At 38.0% G+C, this 22,703-nt stretch overlaps 1 protein-coding gene across 1 annotated transcript; it reads left to right on the top strand.

The window, feature by feature from the left end:
* The first annotated feature begins 10,457 nt into the window (after positions 1–10,457).
* Positions 10,458–19,849, top strand: GJD2 (gap junction protein delta 2). The gene is made up of 2 exons (XM_072428255.1): positions 10,458–10,649; positions 13,746–19,849. The coding sequence occupies exons 1-2, from the start codon at positions 10,579–10,581 to the stop codon at positions 14,587–14,589; spliced, it is 915 nt and encodes a 304-aa protein (XP_072284356.1). The 5' UTR covers positions 10,458–10,578; the 3' UTR covers positions 14,590–19,849.
* Positions 19,850–22,703: the final 2,854 nt, after the last annotated feature.

Here is a 22,703-nt window from a genome sequence, read left to right as displayed (position 1 = left end):
TAGAGACACCACAACATTTTTTTCTGTAGTCTTTCCCAGATCTGTGCTTTGAAACATCTCTGTCTCTGAGCTCTGCAGACAGTTCATTTGACCTTATGGCTTAGTTTTGCTCTCAAATACATTATCAGCTATGAAGCCTCCTATAAAGAGCTGTTTGCCTTTCCAAATCATGTCCAATCAATTTAATTTACCACCGATGGACTCCAATCAAGGTGCAGAAACCTCTCAGCAGTGATCAAGAGAATTGGGAGGCACCTGAGATAAATTTAATGTGTTGTTGCCAAAGGTCTGAATACTTATGTAAATGAGATATTTCACTTTTTTTCATTTTAACAAATTTACAAAATTCTGTTTTCACTTTGTCATTATGGTGTAAAGAGGATTGTAGCGTCAGGTTGCAACATAATAAAACTTAAAAAAAGTATTTCCCTAAACCACTGCATACTCAAATAATAGTTAATACATGTTCACCCATGGCACCAAAGTCACAAAGCTTTTGGTTTTGGTTTTTTTCAAAAGAGTACCGTAAAAGTAGCTTGCAAAGAAAATCAAGGTATCTTATAGAGGAAGATAGACAACATTTTTATACCAACTTTTCCAGCACATGATGAGTGAAATCTCAGTCCTGGGTTTGGCTCCTATCTGACACTTCTGGGCTTACTGGATAGTGTTTCCTTTGCTGGTAGCCTAGATTTCTCCAGCTGAACCCTACATCACTACTATGTTCAAAGCAACTGCTGGGGAGGGCTGCAGCACACTAATTACATCACTCTTAAGCTACATACAAATACTAGATGAATGTTGCCCAAGATGAACAGTTGTGATCGTCTCTGGCACAAATCTAGCATATGTACAGAGGTTGCCAGACATTGTTTATCAATTCCACCCAGAATTCTGTGGGAGGATGCCCACAAGCAAATGCTAATACAAACATACAGATAGTGACTGGGCCAAGAATCAAACCCTAGATCCTAGGGCTGCAAAGGCAATAGAGCTAGCTACTGAGCCACTGTGCCATCCTATTTTACTGCACATGTTTTAGGGTGACAATACAGGACCCAGTCTCCCAGTTTTCATGTGTTGTCACTCTGTCACACAGGCTGATGAAGAAGACTTTCTAATAGAAACGACTTGCTGTTTCTTCAAACATAATGCAGTTGTAAGGCCCTGGTCCTGCAACAGTACTCCAGACACCAGTCACCTAATCTAACACAGCAGTCTTTGCCTTAAGCAAGATAAATTTAGGAGGCTGATTGTGTTTCCCAGCACCAGGGGTGTAGTGGGGCGGGCACGCCATGCCCTTACTTTCTTCAGGAACGAGCACGCGTGTCCACTCTTATTTTGCAAAGAATTCTTTTATCCAAACTCGTTATACGTGGCTATTATTCTAGACGGAACCACAGCAGCGTTATTTTGACTATATTTGTTGACTGACTGAAATTACATCTTTAATATAGTGAGGTGTTTACATAAAAAGGATGTTTTTGATGGGTGGGTGTGTAAGATGTTTATTGTTTCCCCAGTGAAGACTTGTTATTATTAATTGTCTTTACTTTATTACAACATTTTACTGCTTCCTACCATTCTAGTACATTTGTACCAGACCCTCATATAGGCTCTCCCTGCACGCTCACCATTGATAGCCTTCACAATTACCGGGCCCCCTCTTCTTTTTTATGACTCCCCTGCCCAGCATACAGTTGTCCCTGGGACTTTGTGTGCAAGGAATTGTGTCTAGGGAAGGGCTGGCAGAGGACCAGGACCCCATAGATAACGCAGTACCAAGATTCCAGCAGAGACATGTCCAGAATACAGAGCCAGGTCATTCTCAGTTAATCAGTCCACCAGACAAGGTATTCCAGGGCAAGACAAATGCAGAGTAGAGGTTAAAAGTTAGTTCAGGCAGCAAACACTCAGAAATGGTAAATCATACAAACTCATATTCAAGTCATAGCAGAGAGGCTATAAAGTCCCAGCAGCCAATTGCAGTGCAGCATAGAGTCAGGAACTAATCTGCCTCTAAAATACCCTTCAGCTGTGCACAGCCTCAGAGTATGTGCTAAGCATTGCGATAAAATACATCTCAGGCTGCACGGCTAAAGGAAAGCAGGAGCTGCTGCTATTTCTTAGTTCTCCTTGCTGCTGCAAGTGACATCACTGGACAGAATAAACTGTTTTTTATACTGCAACCATGCACAGCATGGAATTGCTGAACAGATAAGCATCTCCTAACAGCAGCCATGAAGAACTATAAGCACCAAAACAAATGTGTCCTGAGAACTGCAGCCATCACTAAAGTGATGCTTGTATCGATATGTATCACTTTTTTGTACTCCTATTCTGATAAAAATTTAAATGTAATATTTAGACAGGTTGTTCGACTCAGTCACCTTATCAGCTGTCTGCTGGTAAACATAAGATCACCAAATTCAACTGAACTTTATTATAAGGGTATTTGACTAGTTTAGATTTAATCAGGCATATACTTCTGAAATAATACCATCAAAGTCTTAGGATTTATGTTTTTTGTACTGTTCAGACCCAAGCTGAGCTGTAAGGATCGTAGAAAATTAATCTATGTTGATTGTAAAACTTCTAAACATGGGCAAATATTAGCACCTGCTAAATACATTTGCCCTGATTTATTAAAGCGCTCCAGGATTGGAGAAGACAGGCTATGATGGGAGGGCCTAGGTCATCCAGCATTTCTGGGATTTGTTCGGACATATTTCTGTAAGTTACAGGTCTACAATTTAAAAAACAAAATTTCATGAAAAACAGAGTAACGCTTTTGGAACAGAAATCTAGACATCAGTGTAACGCCCAGGTGGTTAATATAGTGAGGTGTTTACATAACAAGGATGTTTTTGATGGGTGGGTATGTAAGATGTTTATTGTTTCCCCAGTGAAGACTTGGTATTATTAATATCTTTGCTTTATCACAAAATTTTACTGCTTCCTACCATTCTAGTATGTTTGTACCAGACCCTCATATAGGCTCTCCCTGCACGCTCACCATTGATAGCCTTCACAATTACCAGGCCCCCCTCTTCTTTTTTTATGACTACTCCCCTGCCCAGCATACAGTTATCCCTGGGACTTTGTGTGCAAGGAATTGTGTCTAGGGAAGGGCTGGCAGAGGACCAGGACCCCATAGATAACACAGTACCAAGATTCCAGCAGAGACATGTCCAGGATACAGAGCCAGGTCATTCTCAGTTAACCAGACAAGGTATTCCAGGGCAAGACAAATGCAGAGTAGAGGTCAAAAGTTAGTTCAGGCAGCAAACACTCAGAAATGGTAAATCATACAAACTCATATTCAAGTCATAGCAGAGAGGCTATAAAGTCCCAGCAGCCAATTGCAGTGCAGCATAGAGTCAGGAACTGATCAGACTCTAAAATACCCTTCAGCTGTGCACAGCCTCAGAGTATGTGCTAGGCATTGCGATAAAATACATCTCAGGCTGCACGGCTAAAGGAAAGCAGGAGCTGCTGCTATTTCTTAGTTCTCCTTGCTGCTGCAAGTGACATCACTGGACAGAATAAACTGTTTTTTATACTGCAACCATGCACAGCATGGAATTGCTGAACAGATAAGCATCTCCTAACAGCAGCCATGAAGAACTATAAGCACCAAAACAAATGTGTCCTGAGAACTGCAGCCATCACTAAAGTGATGCTTGTATCGATATGTATCACTTTTTTGTACTCCTGATAAAAATTTAAATGTAATATTTAGACAGGTTGTTCGACTCAGTCACCTTATCAGCTGTCTGCTGGTAAACATAAGATCACCAAATTCAACTGAACTTTATTATAAGGGTATTTGACTAGTTTAGATTTAATCAGGCATATACTTCTGAAATCATACCACCAAAGTCTTAAGATTTATGTTTTTTGTACTGTTCAGGCCCAAGCTAAGCTGTAAGGATTGTAGAAAATTAATCTATGTTGATTGTAAAACTTCTAAACATGGGCAAATATTAGCACCTGCTAAATACATTTGCCCTGATTTATTAAAGCGCTCCAAGATTGGAGAAGATAAGCTATGATGGGAGGGCCTAGGTCATCCAGCAATTCTGGGATTAATTCCTTAAAAATAATTTTCTATTAGTTTCTATTAGTTCTAATAGTTCTATTAGTTCTATTCTCTCATCGTAGTCTATCATCTCCAGTGTTGGAGAGCTTAATTATATCAGGCACATTATATCACATGGAATGCAAATATTTTTGTCAGAGACTGTTAGCAACTGAAATCTTGGTGGTATTCCATAAAGGTCTATTTAAAAAAAAAAAAAAAAACACCTGGTTAATTTAAGGGTTTTTTTTCAAAAGGATTAAATAGAAAAAATTTTAGGGAGGTGAAAAAAACATTTAAACCAATTGGCATTAACTTGAATATAGGAAAATATATTAACCCCCCAAACGTTCATTTGGGAACAAAAAAAAAAGCCAAAAATTATTACATAAAAATTTGGGCAATTAGAAAAAAAAATTTTTAAAAGGTTAAGAGAAAACTTTCCTTTGTTTTGTGGATCAACACTTCCTCAGTATTGAAATATTATGCAGCTTAATATGCAATACACTTTGGTAAACAACACATAGATCAAATGACATGTGTTATATTTACCCAAACAGTTGACCAGATCAATATATTCAATAATTGTAGTTAAGGAGGGAATCAGTACTGCTGCACTTTATTCCTTAAATGAAACAGGTAAATGGGGTATGTAAAAGATAAAAAGAGAATATACACTACCCAAAAAATAGAAAAGGTTGCATAACAATATTATTAATATTGAACCAAAATGATACTTCCCTGACAAACAAGAAAAAAATGTGAATTTACATAAACAAAAACACAAAACAATACAAAATCTCAATCAAAATCTCAAGTTAAAATTGCCTCCCCTTGAAATTCTTGGTCTAAAGCCACGGATCAAGCACAATTGGGTTCCAATTTGTGGAACCTGAAAAAATGATGTGAAATTGGTGAAAATAATACTGTATTAGAGTTATTCTAAGCATGCTTCTGAATACATTTTCTGAATAGGTGAATTACACTCCAGATATTGTTTTAGTTGTCATCTCGTTATCAGAAAACCTTTGTAGAACCTCAGAAAACAAAAAGTTGTGCTCTGTGCTGATTAAGTAGTAAAATCTGCTTTACAAAAAAAGGTTAGCATTTAGCGTGCCATCACATTTTTGGAAAATCAATAGGTCAAGAAAAGGATATCATGAAACAGGGATTGAAATTGTTGCAATTCAGAAATGTGAAAAATTCTTCCAGTTGAGAAATCCCATAAATTGATGGTTGATGCCATAAATAAAACATATTATCTATGTACCTGCTCCATGATATAGCACAGGTACATAGATGCCGAATCATCCACAAATATTTAGAGTTCCCAGGTAGATGACTGTAAAATCTGTAGTTGCCTGGCTGTCATGCAATTTCAGAACAACCTAGAACAAGTATGCAGCAAGTCAGGTAAGTGTAGTAACAAACCCATATATGAGAAATTAGGGTCAGCGACTCAAAGCACTGATTAGCATGTCAATCAGGGAACTGGCATTTTTAGAAAGCAAGTTCTTCAATTACATGCTCTATATTTTCTCAGTACAGATTTCCCTAAGGGGATTTAAATTATGTTTAAAATGTCATCATTTTGTATCAGATATAAAGGAAACAATGGGCTCTATTTATAAAACAGACAATTAGACATTCTCTGATGGAAATCTTCAAGGTCTATGTGTTCCAATGGCAGTTTTTGATTCGCACCAGGGAATCAGATGGATGTCAGATTATCTGTTTAATAAATAAAGCCCAATGTATCAAGAAGTATCAGAAAAAGAGAGAGAATCGTCTTATTTAGCAGTGCAGGAAATGCTCTTCTGGCAGTCAGAAGAGGAGGTACTCTGCCCCTTGTTGAGCCATTGGCTGAGACTGACATCCAACCGGAAGGCTGGCTGGGGAACATATCACAGGCTTCCAGCTGTACCTTTCTGACGGGTACTATAGCTCCTATCTGATACAGCCCGCTGGTGGCCATGCCACCGTAGGCCATAAGTCTTCTACCTTTCTACCTATCAGTTTCTACCTTTTCTATCTATGCACAAACTGTGCCCCTAGATAGGGCTGTATGGCAAAGTTATGTAAATCTCAAGACTTTCTGAACATAAACATGTATTCTTTACTAAGTAATTTCAAACTAAACTTCCAAAATAAAAAATTGTGAACTGGCAGGTTGCTTATTGTGATGTCCCTTCTGCAAAAACGTAAACTTATATACCTGCCTGTTTGGAATCTTTTCTGATGTGTACACTGAGCAGTGCAGGCTGTATCCCCAAAAATCCTTGAATTTCCATGGCTGCTGTGCATTAGTACTCACGCATTGGTCAAACCGGTCTTGCCAATCAAAATAGCTAGAGACATGAGTCTGTTTGCGATTGTTTAATTTTTGAACTCTAGTTCCGCATAAAACAGCTTTCTTTAATATATGTCATCTGCACATTTATCTGTTTGCCTAAAGCTCAGCCTTAATGCCTAAATCTGTTAGAAAAACCACAGTCCACATTTATCAGTATAAATCATCAACATCTATCAGTATAAAGACAGGTGGAACTGAAATTGTAGCCTTGTACAAAATGAAATAATCTGCATACAACTCTAATAGATTTGCATTTTACCAAATTGTATGCAATAAAATAATTCTTCCTGTTGTATCTTCAATTACAATAATCTTTGTTGTGTGCCAAAGGATTACTTGGAAATCCCTAGAGGCAGTGGAAAAGGTAGCAATGTCATATTCTCCATATTGGATATGTGGGAATTAAAACAGATTGTAGTCCAATCAATTTGTGGCCAAAAGAAATGTATGCAGATATTCAAACAGGGATGGCCATTCTAATAAATAAAGGCCTTGATGGTGTCTAATGAGCCATATGACAGTGAATCTAAATGACTGAGATGATTTTACTAATCACTTGGGTTGTGATCAAATTAGCAGATGTAGATGTGCTAGCAATACAGTGTGTCTATTTGGGGTAGATAATGTAAATCATTTATATCACATAATTCAGTTAGGTTCCCGTATCTGTATATACAACCCAAATGTTTGGGGGTTTTTTTTGGGGGGGGGGGGTTAAAACCTTAGTCAGATTTTTGCTGTAACCTTCAAATTACCCTGTAGCATATATCAAGCTATCCACTGCTTATTCAGCTAAAACTGAATAAAAGGATGTTAAGCTATGCTACAAGAGCAGGGATGAGTTTATAGAATGGCATGGGTTTGAATTTTGTACGTTAGAGATTGAGGGGCAGTGTTTATCCCAGGATGCTTTAGCAGAGTGCTAAGGAGGAGGTGTGCTGTGGGTCATTGTCCTGTTGTAGAACAAAATTTGGCTCCTATTGGCAAGGTGTTGTAAAATGATGTGATAGCCTTCCTTCTTAAAGTCCCTTTTACCCTGTACTAGGGATGGCGAGTGAGTTTTTAAAACTCGATCTTGCGGCGAATTCGGCCATTCTCGCTTACCAAATTTTAAGTTAGAATGGCTGGTGTAAATTCACCGGTTGAATTTAAAAAAAAAAAGGGGGTAACAGGAGAAAGGAGGATAGTGAACAGAGGAGACATAGATTGATCTTGCGCACTTTCTTTTATTGGTTACCGGCATTTAGCATTTTGGGTAGTATCATTGGAGAGAAGCAACTGGACCAGTGTGCTGCACTTTTCTGCTATTTGGACACAGTTAGGGAGGCATATCGGCAGTATGGGGGAATTGCTTGGTTGTGCTATGATGAGCAATTCCGCCAGAGGTAGGCAGTGCAGCCGTCAATAAGCTGAGACCCCAAGGATATAGGGCTATGGATGAGGCTCATGTCGGTCTGCAGGCAAAGTGGGTCGCAGTTTTTTCCAGGGGGGACCAGTGGTCAGCAAACGTCAGGACCGCCAGCTGAAATAAGAAAATATTGAGGCCGCTTTTCGGCTGTTACCGGTTCACCCAGATTGTGTAAGGTTGTTGGGCTGTAAGTGGGCAGAGGAGTATTTTGTGGACAGGTGCATGCCTATGGGATGCTCCATTTCTTGCGCTTTAAATCGAGCAGTTTAGCAGCTTCCTGGAGTGGGTGGTGAAGTTTGTGGCGGAGGTGGATTCGGTTATCCATTACTTGGATGTTTTATCCATTACTTTTCCTGTTAATCGGTCCTCCAGGTAGCTCGGTGTGCAAGGTACTTTTGGCGACGTTGCAGCACATATGCAGGTGTTTTGGTGTCCTGTTGGCGGTGGACAAAACTGAGGGGCCAGTAACAGCTTTAACCTTTTTGGGTATTGAATTGGACACGGTGGCAATGGAGAGTAGGTTGCCTCTGGACAAGTTGAAAGGGTTGCGGATGGAAGTCCATTTGGTAGGGGGCACAGGAAGATGCGCTTGCAGGAGGTTCAGTCCTGGTTAGGAAAGTTGAATGTTGCCTGCAGGGTAATGAGGATGGGTCAGTGTTTTGTTGCCGATTGGCAGCCTCAACAGCGGGGGTTAAGTCACCGGTACATTTTGTATTTTGTTGGCATTCCCAGGTATGATTTTGGTATGGTCTGATATAGTGGCTCAGGCAAGTTGGAGAGGGGCGAGATCTGTGGAAAAAGTTATTAGGGCAAGAGTAAAGGTTAACAAAGAAGTTGGAAGGTTTGTGGCAAGGAACAGTGGTGTGGTTGTAAGTCATAGGGAGCTGGAAGAGGAGACTTAACACTACTTGTGTAGGGATTGGGTCCACCTGAACCCCATAGGTATGAATCTTTGTTTTTTAGGTCTGCAGGATAACGTTCAGCGGGCCCTTTGAGTGTGAAGGGGTGCTCAAGGGTGAGGTGTCACTCTTGCTCGTTGTGATGGCTAATGTCTGGTGGAAGGTTAAAATGGTATGGTGGTGGCCCCTGAGGCTTTGCTGGGTAGCTAGGGGCCAGTGTGGTGATAATATTGATGGTTGGAGTTAAATAAATGTGGGGGTGGAGTTTACCTTCTAAGGCCTGCTGGTTGATCCAGGGGTTTTAATTAGTTGTTGAGTTATGACTAAGGAAAGATGGTTAAATATTTTAAGTTGGATATATTTAGTTGAATAATTGATTATGGTAATTTATGTTAATGGAAGTTTTAATATTTATGTGGTCTGTTAATATTTCAGTGTTATAATTTATTCAGAGTTATTTATGGGTATTTATGGTTAATTATGCAAATGGTAATTTGGTTATTTATTTATGTTAATAAACGTCTGCTTGCCAGCCAATTTTAAGCCCACAAAGTTGTATTAACAATAAGAGTTTTATTGTGTTAGGTTTTAGTATGGAGGGAGGTTGGCAAGCCCAGAGGAAGAAGAGAAGGTGATGTATGGGTAAAGATGAAGGTGTGGGGGGGAAGGAATGGGCAAGGTACCAATATATTCTAAATGACAATTTTCGCCTTTATATTGAACTAAATTCACAAACTGTACTAGAGATGGAAAAACAAGGGAGGCGCAGTGTGACGTAAGTGTAGTCTTAAGAGGTAACCGTTGCCGTAACCGTACGCTTCAGTATTGTGTCGACCATTACAACAGTCACCCCGCTCCACAAATATCGATTCTCAAGGGATGGACTTGGTCAGATGCAGTCATGTTCAGTGTCTACAAGGGACAACCTTTTGCATTTTCAAGTCTTACCTTTGGGTAAATAACTTTTTTGTGGCACTTTTTGTAGTGAAGAACTGGCTAATAACATTAATATAAATATCTGGTTGGGTTTATAGTTTATAGGGCTTTCAGATTCCTCCTAAATAAATTTCAGCAGTGTGGGGAAACTTTGTCATTCCACTTTTAAAACAAACTCCTTCCCCACTGAATGTTAAAAGGCGTCTGATAAAGAAAAGGGTTGCCTGCTCACTGCTTTCCTTTTTCTGGCCACCCAAGCTCCACATTTTAAGGTGAACTCCATGGTAAACCAATAAGCACTCAATTTAGGGCATCCCCCAACCATGGTGTTTTAATGATTTGTGTATTTTTAATGCTGCACCGAACCAGCATGAAAAGACCCACTTTACCTATTTTTACACATATATATTATACACAGACACACATGAATATAAATCACAACCAGTGATTTTACCTGTCACCCCTCCCTTTCCCCACTGGTGCCTCCACTTTCTATAATCCATGGGCACACTTTACATCAGCTCCCTGTCTGCTCCTCTTGTTTCAGGATTTGCAGTCTGGGGAGAAGATTAAATAGAATCACTTGATCACAAATTAATCTGTTATCTCTGCATTACACCCCTTTCCTCCTCCTCTCTCTTCTCTTTTTCTCTGCTATAATAACATTTAACAGAATCCCACTGGCTGTCTCTGGCTCCTGTCCAGGGACCTGTGTGTGTGACGCAAGCAGAGACTACTTAAAGGGAGATTACCAGCAGTAAGACAGTGTGAGCAGCCTCGGGAGCAGGGACACCTCTGATCATTACACAGAGATTACATTGAGTACAGGTCACCTACACCCTGTGGTTCCCCCAGAGAAGGTGAAAAGCCTCCCTTTGCACCAGGTCTCCGATGTACAGCGATGGGAGAATGGACTATATTAGAAAGACTTCTGGAGGCTGCTGTGCAACAGCACAGTACTATGATAGGAAGGTAAGAATGACTTTAAAACTTGAAATATGAGGACTTTGTAAAGTATGGGCTAGCTTTGAGTATGATCAGGCTAGGAATTTATAACATAGCCAGGCAGTCAGAAAGATTTGGATGTGATATAAAAACTGTGATATTCCTATTAACATTGAGTTCTGAGTTGTACTGCACTGTGTTAATACTTAGGACAGCTCCTGGTAGATCTAATGACTTTCTAATAGTGAAAAAAAAAATGAATGAGCGGAGACTGGTATCTGCAAGTATTAGCCTAAGGAATAATAAAAATCCTAAATGCATGTTGCATTTTCCTTGACATAAAGCAGCAATCTGGTGAGACACAATTGGTGCCAGACCCCAGTACAGAGCTATAGCTCTGCCTAAGATGTGATTGATGATTCTCATTATTATCAGGTACATATGGCACATAGCTGCAGAGGCTTGTGTGTATCAGATGGGGTTGCAGAAGCTATGATGTGTAAAGTTTATTCAACAGAAAACACAGCTGTTTGAAAGATTTGTATTCATTTCACACTGTAGAAATGCCAGCACCATTCATGTTTCACATCCTGCACTTCTACAAAAATATTTAAATATAGTGCACATGGAATAAATATATTTTTTTTAGTTACAGTCTAGTTTTTTTTATTTGTGTCTTTGAATTCCCAAATTTGCATGAGAAACCAATTATGACCTACACTTGAAAGGGTTAAGAAATCAAGCCTTCCCTGTCAGACTAAATTATTATATCCCTTTTTTACAAATAAAATTTACTGTAATAGGAAACTACTGAACCAGAATGAAATATGTAAAAAAGAAACTTACACTTCAATACAATTTGTTTTAACAAAAACGTACAAAAAGATATTTAATTAGTCAACGATTATTAAATTAATCTCCTACATTGCAAATATTTATGTTGTTCATAAAAATTAATTCATTGTTTTTGTCTCAAAATATATCAACTCGACCATGTAATATTACAAAAGCTTACTGCATGGTAAAGGCTAGAATGCCTGTGGGAATCGGAGCATCTGTAATTATAATCAATATGTCTAATAATGATGTACAATCTTGTCAAGCTACAACATAGTTTCTTTACCCATGAAGTAAATGAATAATTTTACAATTGTAGCTAATTTGTTTTTCAGATACTTAAATCCAAATATTAATCACAGAGGGTAAATCCCAAAGACTTGCTTTTTATATGTTACTAAAAACAGTCAACTGACTTCATATAATATTGGGAATGAACACGAGAAAGTACTAACGTGCCAAACAACATTTTAAATAAAAGAACTTTTACTGAGCTATAAAAGGAATACACCTTGTGAAAATGCAATATTATACCTCCAATGTCAGGACATGTAAATAGATATCAGAGATGGCAAGTGATTTCTACTTTAGAACAATTTACTTCACCAACGGAAATCACAAGGCTGTTATCTTGTGTTTGGTGTCATTTGAATAAGCTAAAATAGGTTTATCATACCAAAACTAAAATAAATGTTAATAACATTTCCTAATTATTCCTGGTAAAGCAAAAGTAATCTAACTCTTGGCTGGAAATGGTTTTGAGATGCTATCATATAATTTCAATTAAAGTAATTCATTTTTTTTTTTAAGAAAAAAGGTGCTAAAACAAATGTGCAGATACTTCATAAATGTCAATATAGATATCCAAAGTTAAAAATAAAATGGTAAAAAGTACATGTTTATTCATGGCAGTGACATGGTGCACTGGATGTGGAGCCAATAAGGGATCCCCTCCAGAAAGAAATTCAGCACTGGACAGCTCCTCATACACATCAATGTGAAAGGACAACCTTTCTTGCAAAGATGCTTGAAAAAAAAAAAGAAAATATCCCATGGCCAATTATCCTGAACAAAAATATCCAAACCTCTTGCCTGGGGTGCCACATTGTCACATCACTGCTGTCACATCATCTTGACCCTTTAATTGCCAGAGGCCCCTGTCATGTACTGCCACAACACTGCTGGACATTCTGGCAATGAAAGTGTTAAGGAAGCAGCTGGATTTAATAAATTAGGAATCACATATCAAACTGCAAGGACAGAGTTCACCCCTTCTGTTTTTATGCCCTGGCATGGACAAAGAACACCATATCAGTGTTGTATCAGCTTGTTAAAGCATCATCCATTGTTTGCACAGAATGTATTAAGTGTTCTTATCCTCAACCTTATTGGCAGTTGTCAGCAATCTTCTGAAAGTATAAGTTATTAAAAATCCTGTATGACATAAAACCAAAACCAAGAAATGTATTTTTCTAATTTAATAATGTGAATAAAAAACTGTCTGTGTTTCCTGTATTGCCCCTAACTTCTGTGTTAATCTACACTGGGAATGAATGAAAGTTAAAATGAGAAAAGAGAAGATTAATGAAAGTAAAAAAGTTAAATGGTTGCTTTCAGACACTTTGATTTATTACAAATTAAAACCATATAAATAAGTTAGGGTATATATTGTATGCATATCAACGTATAAATATCAGGTTACATATGGTGCCAGATGCATATCATGTTGGTATGTAAAATGTTTACAAAGCAAAACACGGACTGGGGTTTACTAAAAAGCTGAATTTGCTAGCACAAATGATTGATGTATAACTGTTGCTCATTAACAAACATCTAAAAATAGAACAATTAACAAAGCATGTATCCCCCAAATATTTTAATTCATTTCAAAAGCTTACTATAATTCATTGAAAATGACAAGCCAACAAAATGCTGATAGTAACTATAGTTGGTACAGTATATTATAAAGGAGTAGCCAATCTTTTTTTGTCTTAAGCATTATGTACTACAAGCAAACTGTATTCCAAGATGGGCAGTGATCAATAACCTTCCCTTAGCCATTTCTGCTGACAGTCACAAGCATATTTAATTATTTTCTAATATGCAGGTAATGTTTTCTACATGAAATGTGGCCGTGACAATATAAAATATTAAATGCTTAAAGCTGATATATTCTAAGGTATAAAGGGGAAGTTTGGACCAAAAGGTGCTGGCACTGCATTCTTGGTCACAGTGATATGTGTTTCCACTAGAACAGCAAGACTAACATATTGCATTCTCTTTCAGGATTCTGCTGACCGTGGTTGTCATCTTTAGAATACTCATTGTTGCCATCGTAGGGGAGACTGTTTATGATGATGAGCAGACCATGTTTGTCTGCAATACACTCCAGCCGGGGTGCAACCAGGCGTGCTATGACAGGGCTTTTCCAATTTCTCATATCAGATATTGGGTGTTCCAGATCATTATGGTCTGTACTCCAAGCCTGTGCTTTATCACATATTCTGTGCACCAGTCTGCTAAACAAAAGGAAAGGAGGTATTCCACTGTATTTCTCACTTTGGATAGAGACCAGGACACTGTGAAAAGAGAGGACAGCAAAAAAATCAAGAACACACTGGTTAACGGTGTCCTTCAAAATACAGAAAACTCTACCAAGGAGGCTGAACCAGACTGCCTGGAGATTAAGGAAATTCCTAACCCCTGTATAAGAACCACAAAGTCTAAAATGAGGCGTCAAGAAGGAATCTCGAGATTTTATATTATTCAAGTGGTCTTCAGAAATGCTCTGGAGATTGGCTTTCTTGTTGGACAATACTTCTTGTATGGGTTCAATGTACCCTCCCAGTATGAGTGTGACAGGTATCCGTGCATCAAAGAGGTGGAGTGTTATGTGTCCAGACCCACAGAAAAGACGGTGTTTCTTGTTTTTATGTTTGCAGTCAGTGGCCTCTGTGTTGTACTTAATTTAGCCGAGCTAAACCACTTAGGATGGAGAAAAATCAAGATGGCAGTCAGAGGTGTACAGGCCAAGAGGAAATCAATTTATGAAATCAGAAATAAAGACTTGCCCAGAATGGGAGTACCCAATTTTGGAAGGACTCAATCTAGTGACTCTGCCTATGTGTGAGGATGTTTGAAAAAAAAAGGAACTGGGCTCTTACAGCATGAAAAGGGGGAGGTGTCAGAAAAATGGAATATGCCCTTGGACGTGATTGCCATTGCACTGCAGGAATGTGCTGGCTGGTAAACCTATTACTGATCAGTACCAGTTACCAGGGACTTAATGGAGGAAGTTTGTGTCCTGGTATCTGTTACTCACAATGTTGCAGTACAATGTTTGATATGATACCCCTTCACACATGCATTACAGGTCCTCTCTTTGATAGACTCTTGCACATTTCAGTCACTAAAGTGGTTACATTGCTGTAGACAAGCTATCTATGTACGGTGTACTGACAAAATTGAGGCTGCTACAAGAGTAAGAAAGAAGCTTTAAAGCCTAACGATAGGCATATTTTGGCTGTTCATAAATACTGCCAGGATGTGTTTGAAATTAAGAAAGCAGCAAAAGTTTTTCAACCAATTCAATAATTACAGAACCACTCCATTGTAATAACAGTGCTATTTGCAGAGGTATCACAAATACTGCCAACTATACCTCACTTTTGCATTGAAAACATTAGGTTCTCAACAGAGGAGAATTACTGTCATTTTTAAATAAATAAATAATGCAACAATTACGATTTTTTGTTGAGCAGATTAACCAAATAACAATATATGTTTCTTTTTGATAATAATCAGCTCAGTAGAAAAACAATATACAGTGTTATTTACTGACATGTTTAAAAAGAAGTAATTATCCTCTTTTACTTTCCTGAAACTCTTGACATTTTCAATGCCCTCTCTCTTTTATATCAATTGAAAAGCACACATTTGTCTATACCACAGGTCTGACAAAATATACATAGTTTTTTAACACCTTCCTTAGACTAGATGCTTTCCACTCCATTATCCTGTTAGAGAGCACATGTAAAGAAGGTGGAAACAATTTATAGCCCAAAACAATTTCTTTAACCTATGATAAAAATGGGTTAGGTTCAGTCCTTGAAAGGGTTTTTTACTGATGTCTGTGACCACAGCGAGGAGATTGCATGGGTTTCTGTTTCCCTCTCTAAAATGAATTTTTTGTGAGACTCTAATGTAGGGGCAGGACCACTAGCATTATGGAGTTTTTGGGAGTGTGAGGGGAAGATGACTAAATCAGATATGCAGGCAGCAATAAGACTGCTGGGGAATAAAACTTCTAAGCAGAAATGGAAATAGGTTTTTACGTAGAGTTCTACATTGAAACACTTTAAGCCTCAAGCAAGGCAAACTCTGCTACTCGCATGTCATACCCCTAAGTTTCGCGTGGCCCCTAAGTTTAGGGTACATACCTGGATCTACCTGCCATACCTGGTTAAAGGAATGGATAACTTGAAGGGACGCTTGAGGGGATTCTGATGTGGTTTCTAAAGCATGTGTCCTATTTGCATGTTGAACTTTTAGCCTATCTGCTTGTGTTTTCACCAAAATAAGAATCCTATATATCATTTACCAAATTATTATCTTAAACAAAAAATATATATTTTTTTATTTTGGCATATGCAGAAACCATGCCTAAAATAGGTGTATAACTGCCTTTATAGTATAAAAAGAACAAATTATATATTTATCCAGGCCATAACATATGATGCAACCTTGTGGTTGACTACAGTGTAATTTACAAGTTCCAGTTACATTAGGAATTTATGTATTTTTAATTGCACAGCTCTCTAAAAAGCATCCTAAGATGTGTTAACAGAAATTCAAACCCAGCAACAAAATGTCTATAAAATTGTATGCAACTGTACAAATTTAACATACTTTACTTCTTGACCTGTCTAAGCTTGCTAACACTTGCTTATTGATGCAGTTTGGAAATTTTCAATTCATCAACACTGGATGCCATCTTAGAACATATTTAGTGGCATCACTTTAATGGTGCAATCCTCAATGACCTTGACACGGATAGTGCTTAGTGTGCTGTCCTGATTTCTCAAATACGGGTTATGCTGAGCACTAAATATTTCTTTAAGCATTCTTCCTGGCCACACAATTACAGATTCAGGGATAAAAGACATTATTATTTCTTCATTGCCTCGAAAAACAGCAAAGTATTGACCTACATAATCTGAAATGGTCAAAGCACTGTGATTAACCCTTGTGCTGCTACATAAATATTCAATGCATTTCTGAGCAAGCATGCAAGAGCAGAAAGTGGTGATGTTTTCCATAACACTCTGCTAGCTAGTTAGACTTCTTTTAATAGTAAGATTTCTCTGTGACAGTATATATGATATTGAGTTTATACTGGATGATGAAATATGCTCAAAACCTTCCTTGGTTGTACCATATATCAAAAAACTAAAGTGTGTTTTGTACAGTGCTTAGGCCACTAGTTGCCTGCTGTGGACTGAGACACTTGGAACTGAGATGTCATAAAGGGCCAGAGTTAAACAAATGTCAAAAAATGAACTGTATGTAAGTTTTAACATATTTAAGATGAGCTGATGTTTCACCTGCAGCAGGCACAGATACAAAAAATAACTTGAACCAGTGACATATTCTGAAAATACTCCATACTTTCACCAACCAAAATAGAACATAAGTAAGTGTTACCATGTCTAAATATTCCATTACTGGTTCACAAGCTTAACTTAAAGTGTATGTAAACCCAATACTAGTTTTCAATAGAATGGTGAAAAATTACAACAGCCAACAGATTTGCATTGCTGTCTGTGTCCCAGTTTGGCAGAAGGGAAATTAATTGTTCCAATGAAGATATGTCCCTGGTAACTAAAAAGGTATTTTTCCTTTTTTGGGACATTTCCTCTCACTTCCTATTTTGTCTACAGAAAAGGAAGTGAAGATAAATCTCCTTAAAGGAACATGGATGTCAAAAAAAACTTGACAGGGTTTTGTAATATTTGCTTGAGGTATTCAAAACTAAAAATTAAAAAATGGCCTATATATACACTTTAAACCTAAAATAAACCCCTAATATAGGGAAGATGAAATAGTCCAGTATTCAAGGTACCCTTTTCTCTGAAATGAAAAAATATATATCTAAGCAGGTTACCTGATCTAAAAGTAATATAGAACAAAGTTAGACAACTTTTGTCTTTTTACTAATATTTCTGTTCCCATTAAACACATGCATGTGATAGATTACCATCTATGAAAGCACCTTTTAAAACATACATGGCACACAGATGGTTTAGGCTAATCTCCTTATCCTTGGTAGTACCAGAATACTGTCATAGTGTGCTGGCTCACGTGAAATATAACTGGATGGTTCGGAGACTATATCTTTATTCAGTGTCTGTAATATTTGCCACTGAGTATATGCCTGTTTTCTTCTACCACAAACCTTAACCGTTGAGTGCACCTTCAGTAGAGATCAAGTTGCCTCTGTATGACACCTGCAGAGCCAGAGGGACTTTGTTCATTGTTCTATGATACAGCGACAATGCTATCTGGAACTCTTACATCTTGACTTGGCATTTTTATATCAATAGGGGGAGAGAAGCTTTACTGCTTTTTAGGATGAAAAAAAGCACAGAGACAAACGTAATAGTTAAAATAAATTTTATTTTTTATTTTCTAAAGTAACATTAGCGTTGTGCCTGATCTAATAAAACTATCAACGTGTGCCCTTGTGCTTATATTAAGTGCATATATTTGGCACTTTATAGGACAATACTATGTTTTATAACTATAGAAATGTGATATCTAATCATAAGCACAAAAAAATGAAAAAAAAAAGTTTTAAAGGATTTGGAACTATAGATAAGCACATGGAAAATCTCAGGCTACAAACACAATTACATTGCTGCTAATTTACTATATGCATCACAAATCAATTGAAAAATTTGTCATTTAATGAATATGTAACATCTTGCAATATCACACAGGTGTCGGTGGTTCTAATTTTGTGGTCAGTCCTGTAGGTACTAATTTACTAATTGCCAAAAAATGGGCTCTAACTGGTTGTTTTGTAAAGAATGAATGTGTTAGAATTCCAGAAGAGAGCCCTAGAAGGGGTGCCATGTAAGTCCTAAAAGGTTTAGGGAAAAACAGGACATGGATTCTTGTAGCACTCTAACAGTATGAAATTGTAAAGCTCTAATTTAAAATTATTGCCATTACAGAGCCTTTATAGAAGCTAAAGCTCAGGTGCAATAAGATCAACACCTCTAACTGGTATTACGGAAGAGAATAAAGCAGAACTCCAAACCAATATGTAACACCCTTGCAGAACCACCATAAATTGAAATATTAATCTTTTATTTTTTTAAACCTACTGGTATCTATAATTTTTTATTTCTTGTTATGAACAGTGTAAATCAAGAAAGTGGTAAGTTCTGTACTATAAGCCAATCAGGCTGTCATTTTAAAGTGATGTCAATGTTATATGTTTCCATCACTGGAAGTGTAAAAGCAGAGATGTTTGTTTAGGTGACTTACAGAAGCAGGAGAACTCATATATTTAAAGATGCTCTTTTATAATGAAGGACTAGACAAATGGGGTACAATGCTGTAGAAGGTAACAGTCATGTCCCCTTCTTGACTATATGATTGAAATCATATTGACAAGAGTGGTATCAATGGTTTGGCTATTTAAGGGTTACCTAATCACATGAGTGATTTACCAGATAAACAATTCTACTGTCGAGCAAAGAATTTATATGCTTGGGTGGAGTTCTGCTTTAACGTATGGCACTTTTTGCATCTCTAAAGAGAAAACATGGATCTGTGGTTACCTGTGATCAACTTTTTTATACCTAAACACATTCTGTGATTTCCAACACAGTGGCAGCTAAATGGACAGTATATAAGAAACCTACCAAACTCACAAAAAACAAAAGTAACATAACATTGTGGATGTTTACTGTACCGAGACCTTTAAATTACATTGGTCTATCTCTGTAAAATGGTGCTATATCACATGATTCCATCCACAGGTGGTAGCATCGCTTTGATAAAAGGCCAATGGTCTTTCTACAATAGCATTTATTTATACAACACTTGAAATAGTTTTATCCAGGTTAAAACAAAAATCACCAGCACTCCTGCTGCCGCTCTGCCCTTGTTATTTAATCCCTTGGCTGCTACACAGGACCTGAGTCCACTGCTAAAGACAGCACTGCTCACCCTTTAGCAGGCAATGGGTTAAGTGCCATAGTTTTCACATCCAGCTCCACCCAGTCTCAGTATCACAGGACATTTTATACTCACCTTTGTATATTGTATATGAAACTGTTTCATACAATAAAGCAACAATGTAAGATTCAGCAGATAATAAAGTACTTGCCTTTTTTTCTAAAATGATTTGTGTGTTCACATTAGTGGTTTTGCTAAGTGGGCTGGCCGGTGGCGCTGGCTCTGCAGTTTCTTTTACAGTCACCACAACACAGCATATTTTGCCAAGTGCAGAACTGGGGGCATGCTTTTTAATTAACTGGTCTCATTTTATATAATTAATGAGAAGGATATTTTGCATGGATATAAGAAAGGACATTGGTGAGTAAGTGACTTTCCTCCATACATGTATGTGTACGTGTGGAGCAACGGAGGAGCTCAGACTTATCTGCAGCATGTATTTGCGATGTTCCTGCAGGCAGATATTAATACATGTCCCCTAAGATACTTAATAACAGAGATGCTAATCTGAGCCTATGGAGCTACTGACCTCCTTCTCTCCACTACTAGGCTCAGACATGAAGAGTGTGACATTTATATATATATATATAAAATTTGAGTACATGCTTTAAGAAGCCCCACACAGACTTTTTTTTATCTGACAAATCAACTCAGTCTACACGTTACAGTCACATATTAGCATTACATGTATTGTAGCCCAAGGTCAAAATTTTCAATGTTATGTTTCCCTAAAAATCACCTTTAAGTCATTTATATTGATTTTCACCAAGCAATCAATCATTCTAAGCATCATTAGCAATAATGGAATGATGTAAGCACTAGCCAAACATGAGACATTGTAGCACTTCCTGCAGGGGCGGCTGAATTTGTGCTGATTCTCTATTCTGGTGGGGCAACAAATACACAGGCTCTGTCCACAAATATAGCCTGGGGGCGTTATTAAAAAAAATTACAATCTGCAAGCAAGAGATATAGGGTACAGGATGCCAGAACAGGGGGCTGAGAATCTGTAGGGCATACAAATCACACATGGGTGTAAGCAAGCCTCTCACTACACCAATATTTCAAATTGACAGACAAGAATTTTCCCAGTGCTATTCTGCCTCCATGGAGAAGTCCACCGATCCTCCCTATCGGAGTGAGATAATCCTTCATAGGACAGCCCTAAATTTTATAGCACTTCTATTATGGCATCTCTGTCTTGCCATGGGATCCTCTTATAAGTTTCACCCCCCTCTTTCAACACGTGTCTTTACAGATCACCAGGCTCTTTTGACTTCTGCAAACTCCCCTGCATTCCTTTTAGGTTAGCTATGACCCAAGCCCTGATTTGGTTAGGCCCTTACCCCTGGGCTGATTGGCCCTGCAGGATGCAGTCACTTCTACATGGCAGCCCCCTTTATCCCCAAACTTTCTATACTCAAATGACCTTCCTAGCAACAGAAGAGGGCAACCAATCACTGAGCTAGGAGAGTCAGAATTCTCAGTAAACTATATTCACATTATATACTCCAAATGTTTATTTTTATTTTTGGTAATTCTCAAACTGGGGCCCTACAATATGAGATTTCTAATTGAATTTGAGGGTCTTAGAATTACCTGCACCAAAAACAATTAATATAGTGGGGGATTCAGGTTGTAGTTTGAACCAGAGGCTCAGCAATCACAGTGATAATAAGGAAATGTTCCTAAGTTCTTGCAAATGTAAAGCCTCAGGCTTTTAATACTAAACCTTCTTGCAGTGCTAACCACTCAATCTGCTATTGGAGGTGGGAAGAAAAAGCATTATGTGAGTACTAATTCAGTCTTAGAGCTAACACCGGGGTAAGACATTAAAGTGAACTTTGTTACTTTGATTAATATAGACAAAGTGCAGGTTCACTTTAGGATCTGTCTGGTTACATTTACACACTAATGTACATATACACATCTTTTAACAATATTTAATGTGATGAAAAATGTTATTATTGATCAATTGCAGCTTGGAAACTCTTCTACAATTAATGAAGCTTTGTGGCCATTATATATACAAATGCAACCCAGACGGTGATCTCTTCCACTGTAGGTAACACAGGAATTCTTTACCGTTGTCCTCTCCAACAAAGGGCTAGGAGCACAAGACTTTGCGAGAGGATTTTTTGCATAGACACAGTGACAAAGGAACCAGACAATGCAACTGAGTGTAGGAGCATTTGCTCCTGTGCTTTGCTGCTGCTCTACGATACTCAAGTACAGTCACAAATAGGACATCTGGGTGGGTAAGATGAATTCACAGTTCTTGTACTTCTGTATCAGTCAGCGGGTGGGGACAGTGGGGAGGAGGGATATCAAAGCAGGCAGTACTTAGAGGTGGGTGGAGCGGAGAGTAAGATGGAGGCAAGCATTTGAGTGGGCAGGAGGTAGGGGCAGGGCATGGACGTGGTGGTACAGGACGGGGCCATGTCAGTTCTGCATGGGGGCCTCCTGTTGGCTACATCTGCCACTGCTTTTATCCACTACATTGTTAATGTACCGTCTGTTCCTCTTATCACAAATTTGACACCATAAATCGTGTTTCTTTTTAATCTTAACTTAAGCCCTCATTTCATTTGTTTTTGTATAGACTGTCCAGTTGACACTACCCATTCGGTAGCTTTCCTTCGGGTAATATGCCTTACTCACATAACCAAAAAAAGTTATGATTGTGAGATCTTCCAAGAATGTTGGCAGATGGCAAGTTATGAAATGTTGTTTGACCTTTTGTATAAATCAGTGATTGAAAATGAAGACAGAAATGAGATGGTTTTTGGCAATTAGTAGTGTTGTATTGAGTGATAATTTTCTCACATAACAATAAAATATGTCACCCTGTATGCCACAATAGATAGCTTGTGGTTTTTACAAGATATGAATAACATTTAGGCCCTAGGGGGCACTATACATAGGTCAACTGTCATTATATGCGCATACATCACCATACAAACGATTTTGTAAATATATGCCTGTTCGTATTAACCG

This window comes from Pyxicephalus adspersus, chromosome 12 (genome assembly GCF_032062135.1).
Source record: "Pyxicephalus adspersus chromosome 12, UCB_Pads_2.0, whole genome shotgun sequence".
NCBI lineage: Eukaryota > Metazoa > Chordata > Amphibia > Anura > Pyxicephalidae > Pyxicephalus > Pyxicephalus adspersus.
The sequence above is the reverse complement of the archived record's forward strand: the minus strand, read 5'-3'. Positions and strand labels throughout refer to the sequence as shown.